The sequence below is a fragment of the Schistocerca piceifrons genome, chromosome 1 (genome assembly GCF_021461385.2).
Source record: "Schistocerca piceifrons isolate TAMUIC-IGC-003096 chromosome 1, iqSchPice1.1, whole genome shotgun sequence".
NCBI lineage: Eukaryota > Metazoa > Arthropoda > Insecta > Orthoptera > Acrididae > Schistocerca > Schistocerca piceifrons.
The window spans coordinates 548,620,607-548,643,328 of record NC_060138.1 but is presented as its reverse complement, the minus strand read 5'-3'; the positions used below and the strand labels follow the sequence as shown (position 1 = coordinate 548,643,328).

Below are 22,722 nucleotides of genomic sequence, written 5' to 3'. Positions count from 1 at the left end.
CAGTGGTGTACGGCCAGTGTAGGAGATCGCTCCCCACACCATGATGCTGGGTGTTGAGCCTGTGTGCATCAGTCGTATGCAGTCCTGATTGTGGCGCTCACCTGCACGGCGTCAAACACGCATACGACCATCATTGGCACCAAGGCAGAAGCGACTCTCATCGCTGAAGACGACACGTCTCCATTTGTCCCTCCATTCACGCCTGTCGCGACACCACTGGAGGCGGGCTGCACGATGTTGGGGCGTGAGTGGAAGACGGCCTAACAGTGTGCGGGACCGTAGCCCAGCTTCATGGAGACGGTTGCGAATGGTCCTCGCCGATACCCCAGGAGCAACAGTGTCCCTAATTTGCTGGGAAGTGGCGGTGCGGTCCCCTAAGGCACTGCGTAAGATCCTACGGTCTTGACATGCATCCGTGCGTCGCTGCGGTTCGGTCCCAGGTCGACGGGCACGTGCACCTTCCGCCGACCACTGGCGACAACATCGATGTACTGTGGAGACCTCACGCCCCACGTGTTGAGCAATTCGGCGGTACGTCCACCCGGCTTCCCGCATGGCCACTATACGCCCTCGCTCAAAGTCCGTCAACTGCACATACGGTTCACGTCCACGCTGTCGCGGCATGCTACCAGTGTTAAAGACTGCGATGGAGCTCCGTATGCCACGGCAAACTGGCTGACACTGACGGCGGCGGTGCCCAAATGCTGCGCAGCTAGCGCCATTCGACGGCCAACACCGCGGTTCCTGGTGTGTCCGCTGTGCCGTGCGTGTGATCATTGCTTGTACAGCCCTCTCGCAGTGTCCGGAGCAAGTATGGTGGGTCTGACACACCGGTGTCAATGTGTTCTTTTTTCCATTTCCAGGAGTGTAGTTACAAAGCAGATTGTAAGTGCAGCCCAGAGGATCAGATGACCAACATTACTAGACGAGATAGATGATCTGCTTGAGGACAGGGTCAGATGTTGTATCCTTGGCAAGCTGGGTACTAGGGATTGGAAAACTATTTATCGCCTGTTGGGACCTGACATCCAAAAGGAAACAGATGAGCTCCTCTCTATCAAGTTCAGGTTTCAGACTAACGGGCAGCCTGGTCCATCACATACAAGTACAAGCTAGGTACTACCGCAACTCCGGCTCTGTTCTTACATGACAGGCTGCGTCGCAAGATGGCACTAGCAGAAGAGGTGCCAATGAATGTCACAGTTTGCGTCATAAACAGGCTCTGCGTTTGTGGTAACATTACGTCATTAAGGCTTGTACATAATTCTAGAGATTACTGTATCACATAAACGTATACAAAACTTATGAAAGCTGCAGACCTACACAATTGCACATCTGCCTGGTCACATATAAGACATATTGAAAAGCAAATGCAAATTTCATGAGAACTGCAGAATTACAAAAATGTACGTCTGTCTGGTCCTACACATAAAACGATCATACATAGATATTTTATGGGGTCTGCAGGGTTATACACAGTACATCAGTCTGGTGATATATGAAATCTACCGAGAGTACATACAAATTTTAAGAACATTACATGGTTACACAGTGCATACCCGTTTGGTCATATATAAAAATACCAATAAAACAGGCCATGGCGGCTATAAATATCCCTTGGGGAAATACCGAATCTGTGAAATGTTACACAGATGATGGAAATATATCACCCAGTAAATTTCTTGGCTGTGTGGAGGGACACTTTTGTTCATGGCATGTCAGATGAAACGCAAATAAAATATGTTAAACGGCATTTGGAGGGAGACCCACAGTGTTGGCCTAATGTTAAATGTAGTTCATGTGAATTGTATGAAGGGTTCAAAAAGTTTTTTGAATAAATTTTGGAGCGAGGCAAAACAGATGCAGATCCAAAAGGAATTCTTAAACAGGCCAAGTTACAGGTATGGTAATGGGATGATGAGAGATTTTTGCAAGTGCGAACTTGGCAAGCTTATGCGTGTGAAAAATCCGTTGGGGGTTTTAACAGAAATCACCACATTAAAAAGGCAATTACCCAAAAATTTGCAATGGGATCTTGTCCATAGTCCATGTGATTCCATGGACGAATTTGTGGAATTTGCAGAAAAATTAGAGAGGGCTTTGAAATTCAAACCTCAGAGCAAACTGGGTGGTAGTTATCAAAGTGGGAATCCAAATAATCATCACCAAAATAATAAACGTGAGAGAAATCAAAGCAATTCTCAGGGAGATAATAGCTGGAACGAGCAGAATGGTTGGAGAACAAACAGGAGTGATAACTTCTGTGAATGGGATCTGAGTAAAGAATGCAGATTTGACGGGAGAAATTCACGTGAAGTGCAATCGTGTAACAACCGGTCAGGAAACTGATGTTCACCACATCTCAGATCTGGGGATGGTGATCTAAACAGGTGATGAAAAGGACTGTAGATAATGATAATGGTAGAAATGTTGATAGTTTTGTAGAAAGGCAACAAATATGTATTTTGGAGTATGCTAAAGAAGAAGGTTATATAGGTGGCTCTTTCATAAAAGCAGGCACAAACAGCAGAAGCATAGATCTGTGAGAGATTTAAGTAAAAGTAATGGGAATAAATTTGCAGGGAATGATGTAAGTTATGAATTTGTAATGAATGAGTGTGTGAATTGTGATGAATTGAAAGATTCAGTGGTTCAAAAATAAGTTAAAAAGGTGATGAATTTTGTGAAAGCAAACTGTGTGGAGAATTCTGAAGAGGTATTAGCAAACAGTAGCAATTGCAGTAGGGAAGCTGTTGTAGAAGAAAGTGTTTGTGAGCTGGCAAAAAGCATCAATGTTCGTGAAGGTGGCATTGCTTTGGTCTCACCAGCTACAAGTGAGGGTGATTTTGTCTCAGCAGAAAGAGTTACAAAGGGAGGCTTAGCATTGGTCTCACCAGCAGTTGAAGCTAAAAATGTATCTGCGGAGGTAGATGATTTCTGTTTAAAGAAGCAGAGTAATGGTAATTTATGTAATGATGTAAAAGCTACTGGTATTGAAACTCTAGAGGAAGGAATTTAGGTGTTTCTAGTCACGAATGAAGATGAAATGAAACTTATTGATGAATATGTGGATCTAAGATGTTGGTCAGAGTATGAATGTGGGAATGCATGTAAAGTAGGAACAGGGGTTAATCTGGATGAAAAGTGTATGGAAATGGCAGTGTGTGCTGGTTTTTGTCCTATCACAGTGGAATGTAGCAAGTCTGGATGTCCCAAAATTGTACAAGACAGTAGCAGCAATTTGTGTAATGTAGTGGTGGAGGATAAAGTTGTGTATGTTTTGGTGGGGAAAAACAGTACAGTTGTGCAGGCTGTGGATAGTGAATTGGTGAAATGTGTGGAGGAACCAACAGAAAACTTAGAGAGGGCAGAAGTAAATAGTGTGGATGGTGATAGTTTGTGTAATGAAGTTTGTACAAATTGGTATATGAAGGAGGAGTGTGATTCTAGTGAGACTGATAGGTGTTGGTACGGTAGAGTGTTATGGTTGTTGCTACCATATCTGTGGAAAAGTGAGAAGTTTGAAATTGCTAAGGCTATATAGAGAAAGGGCAGAAGTGAAAAGCTGTTCTAATCTGTAATTAGTGGTAGTAAATTTGGAGGAATAATTCATATATTTATTGGGGATTCATTAGTAATTTGTTAGTTTGTTTTGACACAGTACTTGTGCAAAAGGGGGGAAGTTCATGCACTGAGAGTGTGTGGAGGTCAGTGCCTTGTGGATTTAAGTAAAATATGTATTGATATATGCTTTGTATAAGAGTGTGTGAAAGAATTTAGTGGTCAATTTGAAGGGTATTACAATTGTAATTGTAAATGCACACAATTTTTGGTGGAGGTAGGACAGATTGATTACAGTCAATTAAATAGAACTTGTGGGAGTTTGAGCTCACTATGATTCAATTGATTGCCTTGTGGCTTTGTTCCTAAAGTATCGTTTTCAGCTGGAGGGAATCCTTAGCAAGGATGCTGGTTGGTTTTGGGAAATGGTTTGTTGAGGGCTTTATACTTTTGGGTTTCGTTGTAGACAAGTTTGTCATGATAAATGGCGGAGCTGAGAATTCAGAGGCAGACATGATTTCTGTGAGGCACTTGGCCAAAAGACTGATGTGAGTTGATCAACACTTTGTGCTAAAATCTGTATGAGCATTTGTAGTGTGACAGAAAAATTAGTGCAGGAAGGCACCTTAGCACTGAGTGAGTGGCACAAGAAGTGCTTACAAAATCATGCATAAGCAAAAGTGCATTTAAAAATTTTATTTCTTGTCCAAAAAATTATTTATGCATAACTGAAATGCAGACAGGCTGTTTCATTCATAATTTTTGTTAGTTCAAGTTTACTTCAAAATTCATGCTAGATTATGCATTGAAATGCAGGCATTTATTTAATATGCTGTTTCATTCATAATTTGTGTTAGTTTAAGTTATTTCGAAATTCATGCTGCTCACACACCACTAAAACAGAATTTTGTAAACACTATTGGCCTTGCATTTTAATCACTTAATTCTGTTGTTTTAAATTTGTTTTATATGTACTTGTATGAACTGAAGGGTGCTACTTCTGAACATTCTGGCAAGCCAGAATGTTAATAAGTGGAGGTGTGTGAGGTAACTGGCAATTTGTGGCACCCTGGGAATATTATAATTTCGGAGTTGGCATGGTCGCGCAGGAGTCTCTCAGTGGGCCACGGCCCAGCAGCAACCACGTGGTGCTGAACGTTAGCTGAGCATGAAGGGTAGCCACAGCAAATGGTCCATCAGCCGCATGACTGGGAATTCCATGGTGATGCTGTGTCGATGAAGGAGACATGCCAGGAGTGCCAAAGATGGTGGACTTTGTGAAAACATAATGGCAGACATTTTGCAGTTCATGCAGGAATTAATAATAACCAGAGGAAACATGGTACCTTAAAAAGAAACATGTACATTACCATTATTTGCCCAATGATTCTGATGGTGTAATCAGATTTTCAATATCTTTATTTGTTTAAAGTTTAGTATCAGACTGTAAATTATACAAGTAACACCCAGGAATGAACTTCCAAAATCTAAACGGTTCATCCAATTTTGTCAATCAACATGTCTTTAGAAAGCTATTAGTGTAAACCTAAACTGGTATAAATTACAGGCATGAAACTTTAATAGTACATGAATTATTGGAGGTCAAAGTGGCCGATTACTATCAACCGCATCAGGCCATAAGTACTCCACAGTTACACGAAAAAATGGTAGCAGCATGCTTATAAATATATTTATTCATCTATGTCTTTGTTTATATCTGATATACGCTATTCATGAAGAAATTGGTCAGTCATTTACTGTGTTTTAGAAAGCACAGAGACGTTAGGCTACTGGTCTACTTTTGCTTGCCATTCTTTTGATATGTGTCTATTTAATTTGCTTATGTATTTAATTATGTGTGGTAGAGCGTGTTTATGGTTCAGCCATAGGAATATTTATTTAATTTCAAGTTATTTAAATGTAAATCCATTATTTCAAATGTGTTTAAAAATGTTTGTGAGTGTGTGTTGGCTTGATGACATGACGGAAGCACTATCGCCAATCACTGTACTGGTTATTAAGGGAGGTGACTACTGAATTGAATGGAGAGGCAGTTTGGAAGAGAGCGGCATGAGGGACCGTATGAGAGAGGACATGAGAAGTGCTGGGCATGATGGCACAATGGACACAGGGTCGCGAGAGAGACTTGGAGAGTGTGGAGCGGTTTGGGCGTGGTTGCAGCAGATACAAATACTTTGGAGTGCTGACTCGTGCACTTATGAGATTTCCGTGGCATCTACAGTGAAGATGTAGTGTGCATTTAGAAGTGAATATCTTGTGAGCCATGTTGTTGTCCATAACTAATTACGTGAAGTAGGAATCTATTGTTTCCCTGTTAATCAACGTATATTTTATTTAATTGCTGGACCATCGACACCAATAAGTGTTTTGCAGAAGTATACCACATTCTCAAAAGTACTTCTACTGCCGTACTCATCATTTAAAGTTGTTAAGATAGTACCTGCAGATTTTATTTAATTGCAATCTTTCATTTATAAAATTCTCAATTGCTGAGTGATAGGAACCTTCGACCATTCAATTCATGTGTGTATTCATATTGTATACTGTACACTCATCAGTATTTGGCTTGTAATGTGGCAACTATGTATCCCAGCCTCTAGACAGTGAAACCAACCAAAACTTTTTAATATTTCAACTCTGAGCCTGTGGGTGCGTAGTTGAGGGCCACCACATTATTTCTTCATTATTATTATTTGAAAGCACGCAGATATAACAGCAATATGAAAAGGATAGCTTGCTACTCACCACATAGAGGAGTTGTTGCAGACTGCTAACCATTTAAGCTTTCAGACAAAGAAGTCCTTCTTGCAAAACAGAATGTTTTATATGTTATATTCGTATAAACATGACTGATACACACATGGGTACTTTCTATGGCTGCTGAGAATGAGTCAGTCCCCAATGACTGGAGTCAGTAGACATGTGAGTGTGAGTCATGCTCGCATGAATGTATGTGTGTTTTGTTTCCCAAGAAGGACTTTTTTGTCCAAAAGCTGCCTGTTTACAACTCAGTGCCTCTTCTATGTGATGAGTAGCAGCCTATCTTTTTTGTATTGTTGCTATGCCATACTGGATTTTCCATTGTTTACTCTTGCACGTAACATGATCACAAAACAAAATTAAAGTATGTAGTGTAGTGAATGTTGACTGCAGTTTTTCTTATGATACTTGGAAATTTAATACCAGACTAGACTAAACTCATTTGTAGAGTAACAGACAGTCATTTCTAGAAATACAAGAGAATTCTGCAATGAATAAGAATTCTGTACTTCAGACTCCACAAGAGATGAATCCCCACAAACTGCCCCTTCTTGAAGATGCTTCAGGCTCTGGTAGAGTAATGGACATACAGATTGCAGCAGCATATACAATTAAAACTGTCTAAAATTAAAGGTGGGAATCATACAGATAAGGTACCCAGATTCTGGGTGGAATGATGTGGGAGGACAGGAGTGGGAGTGCAAATACTCTGTCTTAGCCCCACTTGTACACACTTAAATGCAGATCTCATATTGAAAATAGTGGGATGTTACACATACACAAGTCAGTATTTCTAGAGATAACAAGAATCAGACATAAAGAATGAAATATGCAATGAAATATAATTTACCTAGCATATCTTGCATAAATTTTTCTGGGCAATTAAGTAATATGTCTAGCCATACTATTTATCCCATACATAAAAGAATTCTACAACTTTAAAGTAAATGCTTTAATACTCACCATCATCACAAAAATGAAAAGTAAACTTAAAACTAATGTAGTTTGTTTTAATATTGCAGGAGACACCAGGCAGTGTGGGCTGCTAGATGTTAAATGTCTTGCTGAACACAGGCGTGAGTAATATAACATTTGGTTGCAACTTGTCTGCTGAATGACACCGAGATTTCTTCTTTGGCACAAGACACTTTAACCCTACATATTACACAGTCATTGTTCCTGCTTCTTTTTAATATTTTCTTTCTTGGTTTTAGGGAAAGTGAGGATGCTAAGTGCTGGAGAAATATAAGAAACAGTTAAATTTTTAACAGTGCTGTCTGCTTTGTAAATCACTTTCCTCTGACTTTCCTACATATTATTTCTCAGTACCACAAGTAAATCATTGGAAATGGTTCTATAGAGTGATTTTTTTCTTTTCTGCATCTACATTTATGTCAATACTCTGAAAACCACTGTGAAGTGCATGGCAGAGGGTACATCACATTTCACCAGTTATTAGTATTTCTTCATGTTTCTGTTCTAAGCATTACTAGTCAGTACACTTAATTAATAACATTTGGTCATCATGATAGGATGAAATGTTTACTAAATCACTGAAGGTATTTAGAAAGAAATGTTCAATAGCTGATGTACTGAATGGCTAATGAAACTGAAATTCTTGTTTAAAAGTTTATTGTGGGAAATAATCAAAAACTGTGTGTCAGCAACTTCATATGTCCCCAGTTCATACTATTATACAGAAAATTTTGTGTTTATAGTTCCACAAATAATGAGTTTTCCATTAAATCACCACAGTTTATTACTATTCTATCTAACTGTTTGCTGAAACTTAAGATTAAATGTACTTATTTTTATGCTATTTCTATACGTATTCTTCTTCCATTATCTACTTTCACTACTTATTATATCTACAACGTAATTTGCAGTTCTCTACATAGCTATAATTATTCAGATTCACTGTGTTCTCATTTAATTCAGCAATTGCCTAAATTACATTACAGGGATTCCACATCAAATCCACTGGCAGTCTTTATGGCTATGAGAAAAATTTTGATATGAGTATTCTTTAGCATTATAAAAGCAATAAATTTAGCCTTACCCCTATTATATTCCAGTGCACATATTATCTGAATTCTGTTTGGTAATTTAAGTCTCATTAACAATTTCAGCATTAATTATCCAAACTTAAACAATCAGGTACTTAGGCTATGAGATGGATTAGTCAATTCTATAACTTATCATGTGATACGAAGAATGGAAGTTTTCTGTTTTCATAAATGTCTTCTGTGTATGAGATCTGAAAGATGCCTATAATTTTAAAACACAATTTTTAAAACTTCTAACCAATTTATTGGTTAGCTATTGTTAAATCATGTTTGTTCCTAACTTTACAGGAATTTTCACCAATCTCAAGCCACCCATATTTATTCCTGGCCTTGTTGATGGTCAAGATGGCATGAGTTGTGATTGTCATCCATCCTGCACAGACATCAACTACAGAACAGAACTATCTCAAGGCCAGTTCTTCAAGAGTGAATATGACAGGACACATTTCTTGTAATTTCTGCAAAATGTCTTGAATTAGTAGCTGATATGTGCATAAAAGAGACCTGGCTATTCCTGTACCTTAGATATGGAGAAAAGTTTTTGTTTGAATTCTTTTTTAACTGTAATGAGACAATTTAGTTTTGCAAAACGCTTAATTGACAGCTAGCTCAGTAGGTAAATGTCAACTTGAAAATGGAAATATTTAGGAAACATCCCTGACCCTGAGGTTCCTTTTGACAGTTGTATGGCAGTACCTTATGCAAGCAAAAGATATTGAGTAGTGGTGACTTCAATACTGGATACTGAACTGTACTGTAATTCATAACTGCCTTCCACCCACAACTGGCTGGGGCTGGTTGACTGGTGCTTTACTTACATTTATTGTTTCATTCCTCCTTTTCCTCATCTTGTAGCTCATCCATTTTTACCTGCACTGTTAACCTTGGTAGCAGTATCTCCATTAGAAGTGGCTGAAAAGTTGGTGCTGGGAATAATCTATAGTCAATGATGCAGACCACGTCAAAAACTGAAATTCAAACACATTGTTTGCCCTTTGTTGGTAAATAAACTAATGTTTGTGGCCAATTCACATCTTATCTACTTTAATTATGCACAGATAAATGAGTAATCACATACTACACTCAGCGGACATCGTACAGTATTGTTCGGGTGCAGTAATCTAACCACAATGTAGTCAGTCACAATTGTTTCTGTGTGGCAAGTAAATAATTAACCCAGTCACTGTAATAGTCAGTCATTACACTGACTTTCCAAGCAAATAATCATACCAGAACAAATAAAATTTGCACAATCAGCATCAGTTTTGCAGACAACACTGTTCATTACATAACTCCACTGTTACTGTTGGTGATAATTATTACTGTGGTTTAAAAGAGTCAGTGAGAATAAATACATACTCACAGTTCAAGTAATAATTTGAAACAATGACTAAATTATTGAATAAACTCCTGGATGCAAAATGCGGTACATTTTCTTACTTGTAATCTGTACTAAATCAACTGCAGTACATTTCCTGTGCTGGCGGACATAGATGTAGCTCCATTGAAAACTCACCCCTAACTGAACTTCAGCTGTAGTAACATGGCTTGTACCATGCTCCTTTTATAAGTTTCAAATAATTAAAATTGAATTTTCAGAGATTATAATTAAAGATTTACATTCCTGAGTAAATGAATAGAGGATGGAGGTTTGTTTAAACATGAATTTTCAGATACAGTAATAATTTCTATCGAATTATACCAGTTGGTTTGTGCAGATATTTGATTCTACTTCAGTAACTAAGTCATACCTAAGGATGTGAATCACTTTGAAATTAACTGAGTGCAGGTATTGCCAGTATATCTTTGGTGTGATTGTATGAATACTTAATTATAAGGTCTGCTCAAAAAGTTTCTGTCTGAAGACATTACTGCAGCTTATATGCAACAAGTTATGATTCCAATGTGAATATATATGTGCTGACATGTAGGCATGGGATCATTGTGATCCTGACGTTTTTTCAACATCCACATGGTATATGCAGAGATATGAACTATGGCGATGTCATTACCAAATGAATCCAAACAGGGATCAATATGTTGTTGTTCTTTTCATGGCTGCCAAAGAACAAACACTAGTAGACGTCCATTGGAGAATGAAGAATGTGTATATGACAGCATGTCCCTTGAAAACCAATATTGTGTAGTAGTGCACCAAGTTTCATGCTGATTATTATTCAGCACAAGACTCTGGTCGATCAGAGCTGCCAGCCTCATGCATTACAGACCAATGGCATTTGGTTTGTGGGGTGCTCAACTGTGCAGTCATCAGCACCCGCACAAAGTACCAATCTTTTCACAGTCCAATCGAGCGACTTTCATGAATGATGATGAAATGATGAGGATAATACAAACACCTAGTCTCCCAACGGAAAATCCCCAACATGGCTGGGAATTGAACCTCGGAGCCCATGCTCCAGAGGTAGCAACGCTAGCTGCCAGATCACGAGCTGTGGACATTACAGATCAACACAGGTGGGAGACACTAAACCACCACCTTATAATCCTGATCTCTCCAAGTGTGGTTATCACATCATCAATCCCTTAAAAGGGCCTTGATGGGTCAGTGATACGTGTCTGATGAGAATGTGCAGTAAGCAGTTACAGACTTCTTCATTCAGCGGGTCATGGTGTTTTACCAAACAGGAATCTTCAACCTGGTGCATCAGTGGGATAGTTGCTTAAATACTCATGGTGATTTTGCCTGACTGGTACATCAATTCTGGACTGTACAGCCTTCAAATGGAAACTTTTGATTGCGCCTTACATGTCTACAACTTTTTTGTCTACTTTTTCATGGTGACGGAATCTTCTAATGAAATTCCAATCATCGTCTTTCTCCTCCGAACGCGAAAATATTTTTTTGACACTGACCTGCATAGGGAGAAATGACCACCATGACAAAATAAGGGAAATCGGAGTCGTACAGAAAGATATAGGTGTTCGTTCTTTCCATGCTCTATACGAGATTGGAATAACAGAGAATTGTGAGGTTGGTTCCATGAACCCTCTGCCAGGCATTTAAATGTGACTTGCAGAGTATCGATGTAGATGTTGATGTACTTTATCACAAAGTCAGTAATTGCACATATGTTTAAATATGGACAATGATAAGAAAACTCAAAATTACTGATATTTAATGATTAGCATGGTCTTCAGCTAAACTGATTAGCTTAATATACTCCTAACATAAAAAAAACTAGTAGACAATAAAGATAAGTTGAATTAGTCCTGAGTCAATATTTGAGATTGTTTTGTAATGGAGAAATTTAATATAAATGATAATATTGAAGATACTAGAAAAAAGGTAATATTGTGGGAAGAAAAACATAAGAGATGGAAAGAATCCACATGCTTGGTTACAAAGTCGTTCTCTCTTCACTCTTTGTAGAATAAATATTCTAGTGTTTGAAGGTACATTAATTCAAAAGATTTGTCATAGCATCTTCATCTGCATGTAGATATGAACTCTGCAAACCACTGTGAAGTGCATGGCAGAGCATACACTTCACTGTATCACATGTCAGTGTCTTGTCCTGTTCCAATTGCATAACAAGTGTTGGGAGAATGACTGCTTAGTAATGTCTATATGAACTGTGATTAATCAAATCTTGCCTTCATGGTTGCTATGGAAGCAATACATTTGAGGCTGAAAAATATTTCTAGGTTCTTCACTTCATACTTGAAAATGAAAGTATGGAAAATAAGATAGATTTTTTTGTTATAGTTCAGCAACATGTTATACATCTCAAGTGAAAAAAGCATCCCAAGCTGAGATTTTTGATCTGTTTGTGTATCGCTGAACTAATTCATGCTTGTCATGTATGAGGTATTTATTTAATATGTGTCAATTAACTCCTGTTTCTGATGTGTGTGAATCATAGTCACTTGTTTACATAGCAAACTAGGAATTATTGTAAGCTTTAGAGTTTTGTTTGCTGTGAACTATTTATATGAATTTTCATTTCTTGGTTTTTCTGGGGTGATTTTTGAGCCCTGTTATAGTGTATTCAGGTGAAGAGCAAATGCTTTGGTTTATTGGAAGGACGTTTATTAAAATCAACCAAAGGGATTTGCAAGGCACCATATCTAATGTTTCACCATTCTGCTTACAGAGCATTGGTGAAATGCTCTGTAATAATGTGATGATCTGCTCCTTCCTAGTCAGATGTACTCGATCCACAAAAGTGGGCTCTCACTACCACCGTAACATATTAATTTCTGTAGCAAAATTTTATGTTTGCACAGTCAAATGCTGTTGAAAAGTCACAGGAAATACAGTTTTGATAATTTTGTTCTGAATACATACATAGTCTTTTTCATGGAACATTCCTTACAGTAGTCAGATGAAGAGACAATTAATGATTTCTTAGAAAAACAGATCATTGTTTCTCACCAACTTTTTCCGTTAAAGAGGTGAATGAACTTATGGCTATGAAAAAGGTCTGTAGTTATGTGTTACTTATTTATTCATATTTCCATAGATAGGTGATGATGATGAACAGTTCAGTCTATCAGCAAACAAGCAATGAATCATTAACAGTGTCAATATTAAGAGGAAAATGAAATGTAGTGTAATATCTGTGTGATGCGAGTATTTCATGTCTTTGTTATGTGTGTACAATTGAATCTTTGGGCAGTCGAACGGAGGGTACTCATCATTGTCACAAAACTGAAATAATGTGAATTTGCCCATTGTTTGTGTGTTCAATGAAAATGACAGCCAGTGTTGGTAATTACAAAATACAAGTGGAAAAACTGAAAGCACCTGAAGACTGGGCAAAGTGGAAGTGGCACGTGTCAGTGCTGTTGCCAGCATATGCACTTGAAGACATTGTAAATGGTATGTACAAATGTCCTGAATTGCCACACAGTGCAATGTGGAGAAAAAGGTGGCACATCAGCAGTGGTTGAAAGACAATGTGAAAGCAGCAAGTTTACCAGCAAGTGCAATAGGAAAATCCGTTGCCGAGCTCGTGTTATTATGCATTCATGCAAGTGAAATTTGGGACACGTTACATGCATGATTTGGATGAAGCAGAACACAGTGTCTGATCATATTGATAGAAGCATTTTTTGTGTTCAGCGTGACGCCAAAGAGGACATTAGCACACAAGTTGTAAAACTGCAGAAGCTTTTTGTGGATTTGAATGATGAACTGCATAAGCAGTTTTGTTTGAAAGAATTTTAAATGGTCAAATTCTCTCCACATTAGGCAAAAAATATGACAATTTCAAGGACCTGTGTGACACGATTCCATCTGAAAATCAAAGTGTGAACCTTTTGATTGAAAACCAGTGCACAATTGAATTGTGTGATCAAAGTATGATTGAATCAGCTGTGTTTGTTACACCTAGTTGCCCTAAAAAGAAAATTCAGCAAAACAAAAGTGATGGTATCACAAGTGAAAAATTGAAAAGAATACTGAATGTGCAAAACTAAGATTTCCTTTGTACAAATGTGGGCAGGTAGGTCACTGGGCACCAAAGTGTCCAACAAAAAAGACAGATAACATGGAAAAGCATGTTTCATTTTTGTTGCATGCTTTTAGGGCTCCCATTGAAAACTGTGTTGAAATAGACAGTTGGTATTGTGACAGTGGTGGCACAAATCACATCGCTGAAAATAAACAATAATTTGTATCATATACGAAATTCACCAACCCTGAAAAGATTTCTATTAGGAAAAGAGGTGTGAGCATGTTGGCTCATGGACTGGGAACTGTGAAAATTCAAATGCAGTTGAATAATGTCAGAAAAATTGGTGAATTGGAAGATATACATTGTTTCAGAAGTGAGTGGTCACTTGTTCTCTTCAAACCAGTTGTACAAAGAGGTTTTTGCACCAGACTTGATGACAAAAGTGTCGAAATTAAGGATAAAGTGACTGGGCAAACTATGATGAGTGGTCATGTCAGACATGGTCTCTATGTTCTTGACATATGTGTGACTAAACCAGTGCAGCTGGCTCAAGTGAATTTGGTGACATCGTCAGATATGCTGCAAGTTTACCATGAGAGATTTGGACATCAACACAAATGACATGTGAAATGCATCTTGAAGCAGGTGAACATCAATGTGGATGGATGTACAGAAGAATTCTGTGATGGATGTGCGCTCGGTAAAATACATAGACTGCTACTCAGGAACAGAATGAAGTGACCAATGGTTAAAGGTGAACAAATCCATGCTGACATAAATGGACCTATGTCTACAGAGTCTCTCAGAAAAGCTTGCTATCATGTATATTTCAAAGATGATTTTAGCAATTTCCATAAATTTTTCTTTCTCAAGCAGAAGAATGAAGTCAGCACAGTCCTGGAACAGTTCCTGAATGAAGCCAAGACAAATGGTCATGTTGTCAAACAGTTCAGGTGTGATGGCGGAAAAGAGTTCGATAACAATAAAGTCTCAAAATTTGCTGGCAAGCAGAGGCATAGAGCATTGCATCTCTTCACCTTACACACCACAGCAAAATGGTGTTGCGGAAAGACAAAACCACACTGTTGTGGAGTGTGTACATTCTATGTTGAACCCCAGTAAATTGCCAAAGGAACTGTGGGCAGAAGCATGCAATACTCTTGCATATTTTTTAAATCACACTGGGAAGTCCTCTACTGAAAACAAACCTCCTTGCAGATTGTGTTATAGATGGCCAGTAAGCAACCTGTATCATCTGAGAATCTTTGGAACCAGAGTTATGTGCATGTGACTAAGAATTTTCATTCAAAATTTGATGACAAAGCTGTGCTTGGACTTCTGGCGGGGTTCATAAATGAAGAGATGGCTTTAGGGTCTGGATTCCATCTCATAAAAAAGTTGTACTAAGTCATGATGTAAAATTCAAGCCTTAAGTTGTATGCCATCTGCACACCAGTGGTGCTGAATTTGAAGTTGTTGGTGAAGACACTGTCCAACAGAGTCAGCCTAATCAGACTCCTAATGAGGAAAAGGAATCATAAGCTGTCACCCATGACAAGAGAATAGAAAGAGTAAGTAAAGTGTAAGAAGACTCGGAGACAACGTCAAGTTTCAGAGGAAGTAATAAAGAGGAAGAAGATTTGGATATGGTATCAAGTTCTGGAGGAAGCAAATTTTTGAGTGAGAAATGAAGAAGCAAATGCGAGAGGAAGAAACCAGAATGGATAACCACTGGAGAGTGCATGTACACGGCTGGAACTCCCATCATCAGGGACAAGGATCCAAGCTCATGCACAGAAGTTTTGCAGTCTAGCAATAAAAATCAATGGCTTGAGCCCATTCATGAAGAATTAAAGTCCCTGAAAGAAAGTAATACTTGGATATTAGTCGAGTGTCCAAGTGGTGTACAGATTTTCCAAAATCGATGGGTCTTATGGAAGAAAACTGCAGAAAATTGGGAAGTTCGCTTCAAAGGTTGACTTGTGCTCAAAGAACATTTACAAAAACAAGGAATTGACTATGAAGAAATGTTCAGCACTGTCATGTGTTATGATACAGTTTGACCTCTGTTGGCAGTGGCAGCTGCAGAGAAATGGAAGCTCAAACAGTTTGATGTCAAAACAGCTTTTCCTAATTATGTACTCAAAGAATATGTATACATGGAACAACCTGAAGGTTTTGAAGATGGTATTGGGCATGTTTGTTTGCTGAAGAAAAGTCTGTATGTTCTCAAACAGGCACCACATCGCTAGAACAAACATTTCCTAGACTTCATAATGAAGGCTGGATTTAAAAACAGTGATGCTGGTCCGTGTCTCTTCTACCATCAGAGCAACAAGAACTGTCTGTATGTTGCAATCTGTGTTGATGATGGTTTAGTTGTGGGCAGCAACAGAACAGATATTGAAGAGTTCATGAAAATGTTGATGCTGGAGTTTCATACAACTAGAGAGTCTCTCAAGATCTTTTTGTGTATGAAGATACAGCAAAATGAAAACAGGTCAATAGCAGTGAACCAGGAAGACTACACAAAGGAAATTGTGAAAAGATTTAGAAAGGATGAGTCTAATGGAGTTTCTACTCCAATTGGATGTGAAGTAAATAATGTCAAAAAGAAGATCACAGCCAAAGTTCCATATCGAGAGACAGTGGGCTGTCTGATGTATTTGACTACAGTTTCAGATCCAGATCCAACACTTCAAGATTGGAATCAAGTAAAACAAATTTTTAGATACTTGAAGAGTACTGTGGACTGTGAAAGGATGTACAACTACAAAGAGAGGTTGAAAGTCTACAGTGATGCTGATTATGATGGTGACAAAGACACTAGACGTTCAACAACAGGTGTCATCACAACTATCAGTCATGGGGCTGTATCATGGACCAGTCAGTTACAAAAGACAAGTGTGGAAGCAGAAATAATATCAGCCAGTGATGGGGCAAATGAGCTAATCTGGTTAAAAGGCTATTGTATAAATTGATTGGAACTTCCAAACAAGTGAAACCTCCTACACTGGATGCTGACAATGCAAGTACAGTAAAACTGTCAAAAAATCAAATGTATCATCGAAAATCAAAGCACATAGAAGTCTGTCACTTCTATGCCAGGAAAAGATTCTTGAATGGGGATCTTGAATTTGAACACATTGATGGGACCAACCAGTTAGCTGATCCACTAACCAAGCCACTGGAAAGGGTTTCATTCGAGATGCTGCATCAAAGAATTGGAGTGCAGAAGATTAAATCCATGTGGAATTCAGTATTCACTTTTTATTTTTCTTTGGAGGAAGTGTCAATATTAAAAGAAAAATGCAGTTTAGTGTAATATCTGTGTGACACGAGTTTTTCATATCTTTGTTATATGTGTACAATTGAATCTTTGGACTGTAGATCGGAGGGTACTCAGTAGAAGAAATGATTTTCAGTTACATGAACATTGTTGTAATCTCTTTCGTAGTTGTTAATTTGTAGCAAATACTTGTTTATGGTATTTTCTGTATCTTCTGACTTACAACTAATTTTCTACATGTGATTAGTTATGTTTCATTAACTTGATTAGGAACTGTTCCTTAAATCATGTAGCCAAGATTTCAATGTCACCTACAGCCAAAACTTTAAAAAACATCTGCTCCTTTGTCAACTGTAATAAATAGCTGCTGTTTGATCACTTTTTGGTGGCTTAATATTTGTTTGATTACACTGGTATTTTTCAAAGTAGATAGTTATCTGCACTGGTATCTGTAACAGTGGGGGTGTATCTGTATTACAAAATTTTCATGCAGCTTTACAGGGAACACTGCTTCATCAACCTCACAATTCACCATAATAAAGTAAAATTGGAAGTCCATAATATCACATATTTTCCCAAATATTTTTTTTATATTTTGTACAAATAATTTTAAATGAGCAATTTATACTAAATTATGGTGATACTGTCAGAATAAATAACAGTGAAACTTTCACAGATTAGACAGGAATGCCAATCAATGCAAAAACAAACCAATGCCATTTCACCTAGGGTGTTGTACCAAAACTTGTTTGGATGTTGATGCTGATAGCTTTTTGTGAAACAAACACTGCAGTTATGACTATGCTATTATCATAAAGGAGCAGGTTGCACTGAAGTATCAACCTGGTTCAGCGGTTGCACAGAAATGGGTGGAATAGCTGAGAGGTTTAGTTTTCAGCAGAAATATTAGGACTATACAAGATGATGAAGTAGTGTTCACTGTAAATCTGCATGAAAAGTTGTTGTGTACTGCAAACACACCCCCATTGTTATGGGTAACTATTTTCTTTGAAAAGTATCAGTGTAATCAAATAAATTTAACAGATGTCTTCTAAAAGAAAATAAATGCTACAAGAGGAGCAGTAGATCATTTAATGGCTTGCAATCAAAAATTAGCTTAAAAATGAAATACTAAAATAGAAATTATTTTTCTGTTTTCAGTCATGAAATCAACATAACAAATCATTCAATTCTGCATGTATACTTCAAGGATATATCATCCATTCGTTACAGAAGAGAAGTGGCCTACAGCTGGAATGATCTACTAGGTATAGAACCAGTACCACTTTTTCAAAGATACACTCACTTCCATAGTAAAACCTCTCTTAGATCCACAAACCATGAGACGTGGAAATGATGTGTGCATCTGAGGGTGCCCCGATAACACTGTGACACATGGCATGATGATGTGGATATGAAGTAGATCAGAAAACTGTGCATGGGTTAATGGTGCCTCATGTTGTGTGAGATGTTCCATTTCCAGTGACATACAGGGTGTCAATATGTGGTGTGATGTGTCTGAATAGCAAAATAGCACAGCTCCATTCCATTGCTAAACAAGTGTCCAATGAAGGTCATCAGTGGTACATGGTGCCATGCTGTGGCCCACAGTCCTATATTATCCTGTATAGTTTAGTCAATTGTGTGAGATGGTTATCCTAGAGCCTTGGTGTCCTCATGTTAAAGGTACTTATTCGTTAGCTCAGTCCTGTGAGATTGGGCTTCACCATCCACCGTATGTACTGAGATTTATATGTGACATGAAAAATACTTCCACTCAGTTGAGTGTCAGCTCTTTACACCCTAGCCATTGTAGTTTCCCATGAAACACTTACAGACAGATACATGTTCCTAAAATGATATTGTCCCAAATTAGAACACTGGCATGATGATAATGCCACAGGAAGTTTCCTTCTCATGAAATTTTATCCACAACAGTAAGATGCTCCCTAACACACAGTGTGCCCTGTCTATCACCCATCAATGATCCAACAATAAATAATATTATGGAAATATGTTTGCTGTGCCAATTATGCTTCACTACTATTTGAATGCAATCTGTAGGATGCTTACGAGATGTAGTCAACATATATCCTACATATGTACACACATTGGCCATTGCGGGACTGCTATTTCACTTCTTACTACTGTGATTTGTACGTCACATATTTCCACATTTTCATCAAATGTCAGCACATATAATATTTTTCACAAGAAAATGCTCCCTTACATGGGCATGAGTGTGTTTAACCTTTTATTTGTATGGATTTGCCCCATTTAACATACATGTTTATAATTCTGCTACTTTGTCATTTAACTTTCCTTTTTGTGTGTGTGTGTGTGTGTGTGTGTGTGTGTGTGTGTGTGTGTGTGTGTGTGTGTGTGTGGGTGGAAATAAAAAACATAAAACTTCAAGTCTTTGTATCAGTCAGTTACATAGAAATGTTGTCTTATGAAAGTTGCCAAAGAGTCTTCTCTGACTAAGTAAACTGGTTAATTGAAAAAGGAGTCAGCTTCTTTTTCATTTATTATTATTTTTAATTTTTTATTATTTTTATTTTTACATGCTACAGAAACACATCTGATTTTATTTATTCTCCATGTTCCAGCTGCATTTGGAGGAATTGTGGGTCTATGCCTGGGCTGTAGCCTCCTCAGCCTATTGGAGTTGCTTTACTTTTTCACTCTGAGGCCAGCATGCAAGCTGCTGAAAGGCAAAAGTGCAAACACTATTCAAGAAAAGATTTATCCCTTTTATATCAGACAGTCTCCGGATAATTTTGTTAAAAAGAAGCCGAAAGTTCTTGTTCACAACTGGTTGCCTTAAGATTAATGTAAGCTTTAGCTCTTTTTCTGAAGACAGCATTCTCAATTGTTAACAGAATGGAAAAATGCTTTGAAAGTTTTGCACATGATATTAAATACTTTTTATTTGTAAATGTAATGCTAAACAATTACATACTATGACTCTGTCTGTCAGATGTCAAAGTAGGCATGCGGAACTGAACATTTCCATTATAAATATGTCATAAAGCTGTTACTGTCATACCGACTATATGGCACTTTTAAAACAGTGTATCATTTCCATGTACACTGAAAGTAAAGCTGCAGCTGTAGTAGTATAAGAGAATAAATAGGTAAAAAAGAAATCTCATCATGAAGAGCCTGACACTTGCCTGTGTGCTCCTAATGTAATAGTGAGAGACTAAGTATATGGAAAATCACAAGAAGATGGAATGTCTGAACAGTATTTACATTCAGGAGCCCAAAGTCCAACATTTGCAATAAACACATTTAAAAGTAGAGAAAATATTCATAATGAATGACTTTCCTTGACACTAATCTTCATAACACTGAAATTCACATTCAAACCTGTCCATATTTTTGTAGTCCCCAATTTATATCACAACAATAATTTATTAACACTTCACTGAATAAACTGAAATGCAAAAATTAGGCATAATTCATAAGAGTATCTGCATTTTTGAGTTTTCTAGGACTACAATGAAAACAATCAAAATTAGCACTACATGAATTACAGCATTGCAAAATGCTTGCTGGCAAGGATGTGATCTTAAGATAGGACATCACTGTAGTCAGATCTGAAACAGGCCCAATAATAACATGAACAGTCCAAATAATAATTGGTGTAGTGCAGAGTCATAATATTTCCGTGGGCTGTGGAGAGGAACACATTTGGACAGAATTGGTGTGAGCCTGCAACCGCTTGGCCCTGAAAGGCCCATATTATCTGCCACTCAAAAATGTTGTCTGCTCACTGCTCACAGAAACCTGCCTGATATAGGTTTAATGAGCCACATCAGTAATATGGCATCATCCATCAATACCTCTGGTAGATTTACAATATACAGGATGAATCATAATTAATGGCATAAATGCACACAGTTGAAAGTACACAATACTAGAAGCAAAAAAGTCTCAGTAAACAGAGTTGAAAATGCGTACCTGAAGAGCTATGAGCAATTTTTCATCTCTGATACTGTGAAGCAAATCTCTTCTATTGCAAGCTCTTTCCTTTCCACATTTGGGGAAGTAGTAGTATAAACAAAAACAAGAAAATGTCTCCAGCAAACATTTGCTCTAAAATGCATACCTTAAAAGTTATGAGCAATTGTTCATTAGAAGAGTTGCATTTCCAAGTAGCGAAGATGAGGACATGCTCATAGCTCCTAAGGTATGCATTTCCAGCACATGTTTACTGGAGATTTTTTTATTGTTTTGGTCCACATTACCATCTCCCAAAATATGAAAAGCAAAGAGGTTGCAGTAGAAGAGATTTGCTTCTCAGTATCGATGACAAGATATCGTCGTAGATGAACATTTTCAACCCTATGTTTACTGAGACTTTTTTGCTTCTAGTATTGTGTTCCTTCAACTGCATGCATTTACACCATTAATTATCATACACCCTGTATACGTGGTGATAAAAATGTAAATTAGTTACAAACTATAGCGAGCACATGCTTTATTCAACATGTAAACACCACTACAGATATTTGGATTTAGATTATGACATGTTCTATATGCCTGCCGTTTTTGGCAATGACATGGCACTGATGAATAGTGAACTCCTGTGTGACCCACTGAAGTGTCAAAACATCAGTGGTGATATAACCCCCTGAATGGCCAATCGAGGCTCACGTCAATGGCCTCTCGGTACCCCATAGCCATAAAGCAGTCCCCAAAGTGCTCCTCCAAGGCATCAAACTCTCTCTTGCTTTGATGGGGTTGAGCTCTGCCTCGCATGAACCACATCTTGTCGAAATCAAGGTCACTTTGGATAATGGGGATGAAATTATCTTCCAAAACCTTTACGTACCATTTGGTAGTCACCATGCCATCAAGGAATATCACACCAGTTATTCTGTGACTGGACATTATTGCATGACCAGACATTGCATACCAAATAGTCACCCATTGAGGGTGAAGAGACTTCTCAATTGCAAAATATGGATTCTCAGTCCAGTGTTGCTTATTGATGAACCCATCCAAACGAAAGTGGGCTTCATCGCTAAATCAAACCATACAGAGCTTACTACTTCCCACCATGCCCCATGACCAGCCATGCAGTTTGAATGTCATAATGCAAACCATTCAGAAGTTATGACCATTTCATTTCACATACTACAATAATTGTCATCCTGTATAAAACGAAATGATAAGCAATAATACACTATCCCTTTCAAAACTTTTTTTTGTGTAAAGATTTGTGACCAAAGAGTCAACGTTCATATTTGTGTTATCTGTAAAAGTCATAATACCACAACCCTTTGGGATCCTACATCCTTTTACCAGTCTTATCCCCACTCTCCCGAAGAGGGCATATGAATAATATCAGTATCCAGCTTTGATGTTGTCTTTTATGGTTATCTGGATTCGAATTCACTGAAGATTTTCTATTGCAACAAATTAATAATTTGCACTAATTTACATTATTGTTTTGACATTGTTTACTTTGGGGCTCATCAATATGCAGAATGAAGAAAACATTTTAGGTTAATCACAATTCGTACATTATACAAACTTCAGGCACATGGTAGGAATAAAATTGCTATTGTAATTATGGAGTAATTAATGATTACAG

The 22,722-nt window shown here is 37.8% G+C and overlaps 1 protein-coding gene across 1 annotated transcript in view; it reads left to right on the top strand.

Annotated features, from left to right (window-relative positions):
* LOC124749001 (sodium channel protein Nach-like) overlaps positions 1–19,944 on the top strand; it is a 126,069-nt gene extending 106,125 nt beyond the window's left edge. The window contains exons 8-11 of the mRNA XM_047248965.1: positions 7,365–7,418; positions 8,697–8,859; positions 18,279–18,385; positions 19,727–19,944. Of these exons, the coding sequence (XP_047104921.1) occupies positions 7,365–7,418; positions 8,697–8,859; positions 18,279–18,385; positions 19,727–19,944 (542 nt within the window). The remainder of the gene's footprint in view (positions 1–7,364; positions 7,419–8,696; positions 8,860–18,278; positions 18,386–19,726) is intronic.
* The last annotated feature ends 2,778 nt before the right edge of the window (positions 19,945–22,722 follow it).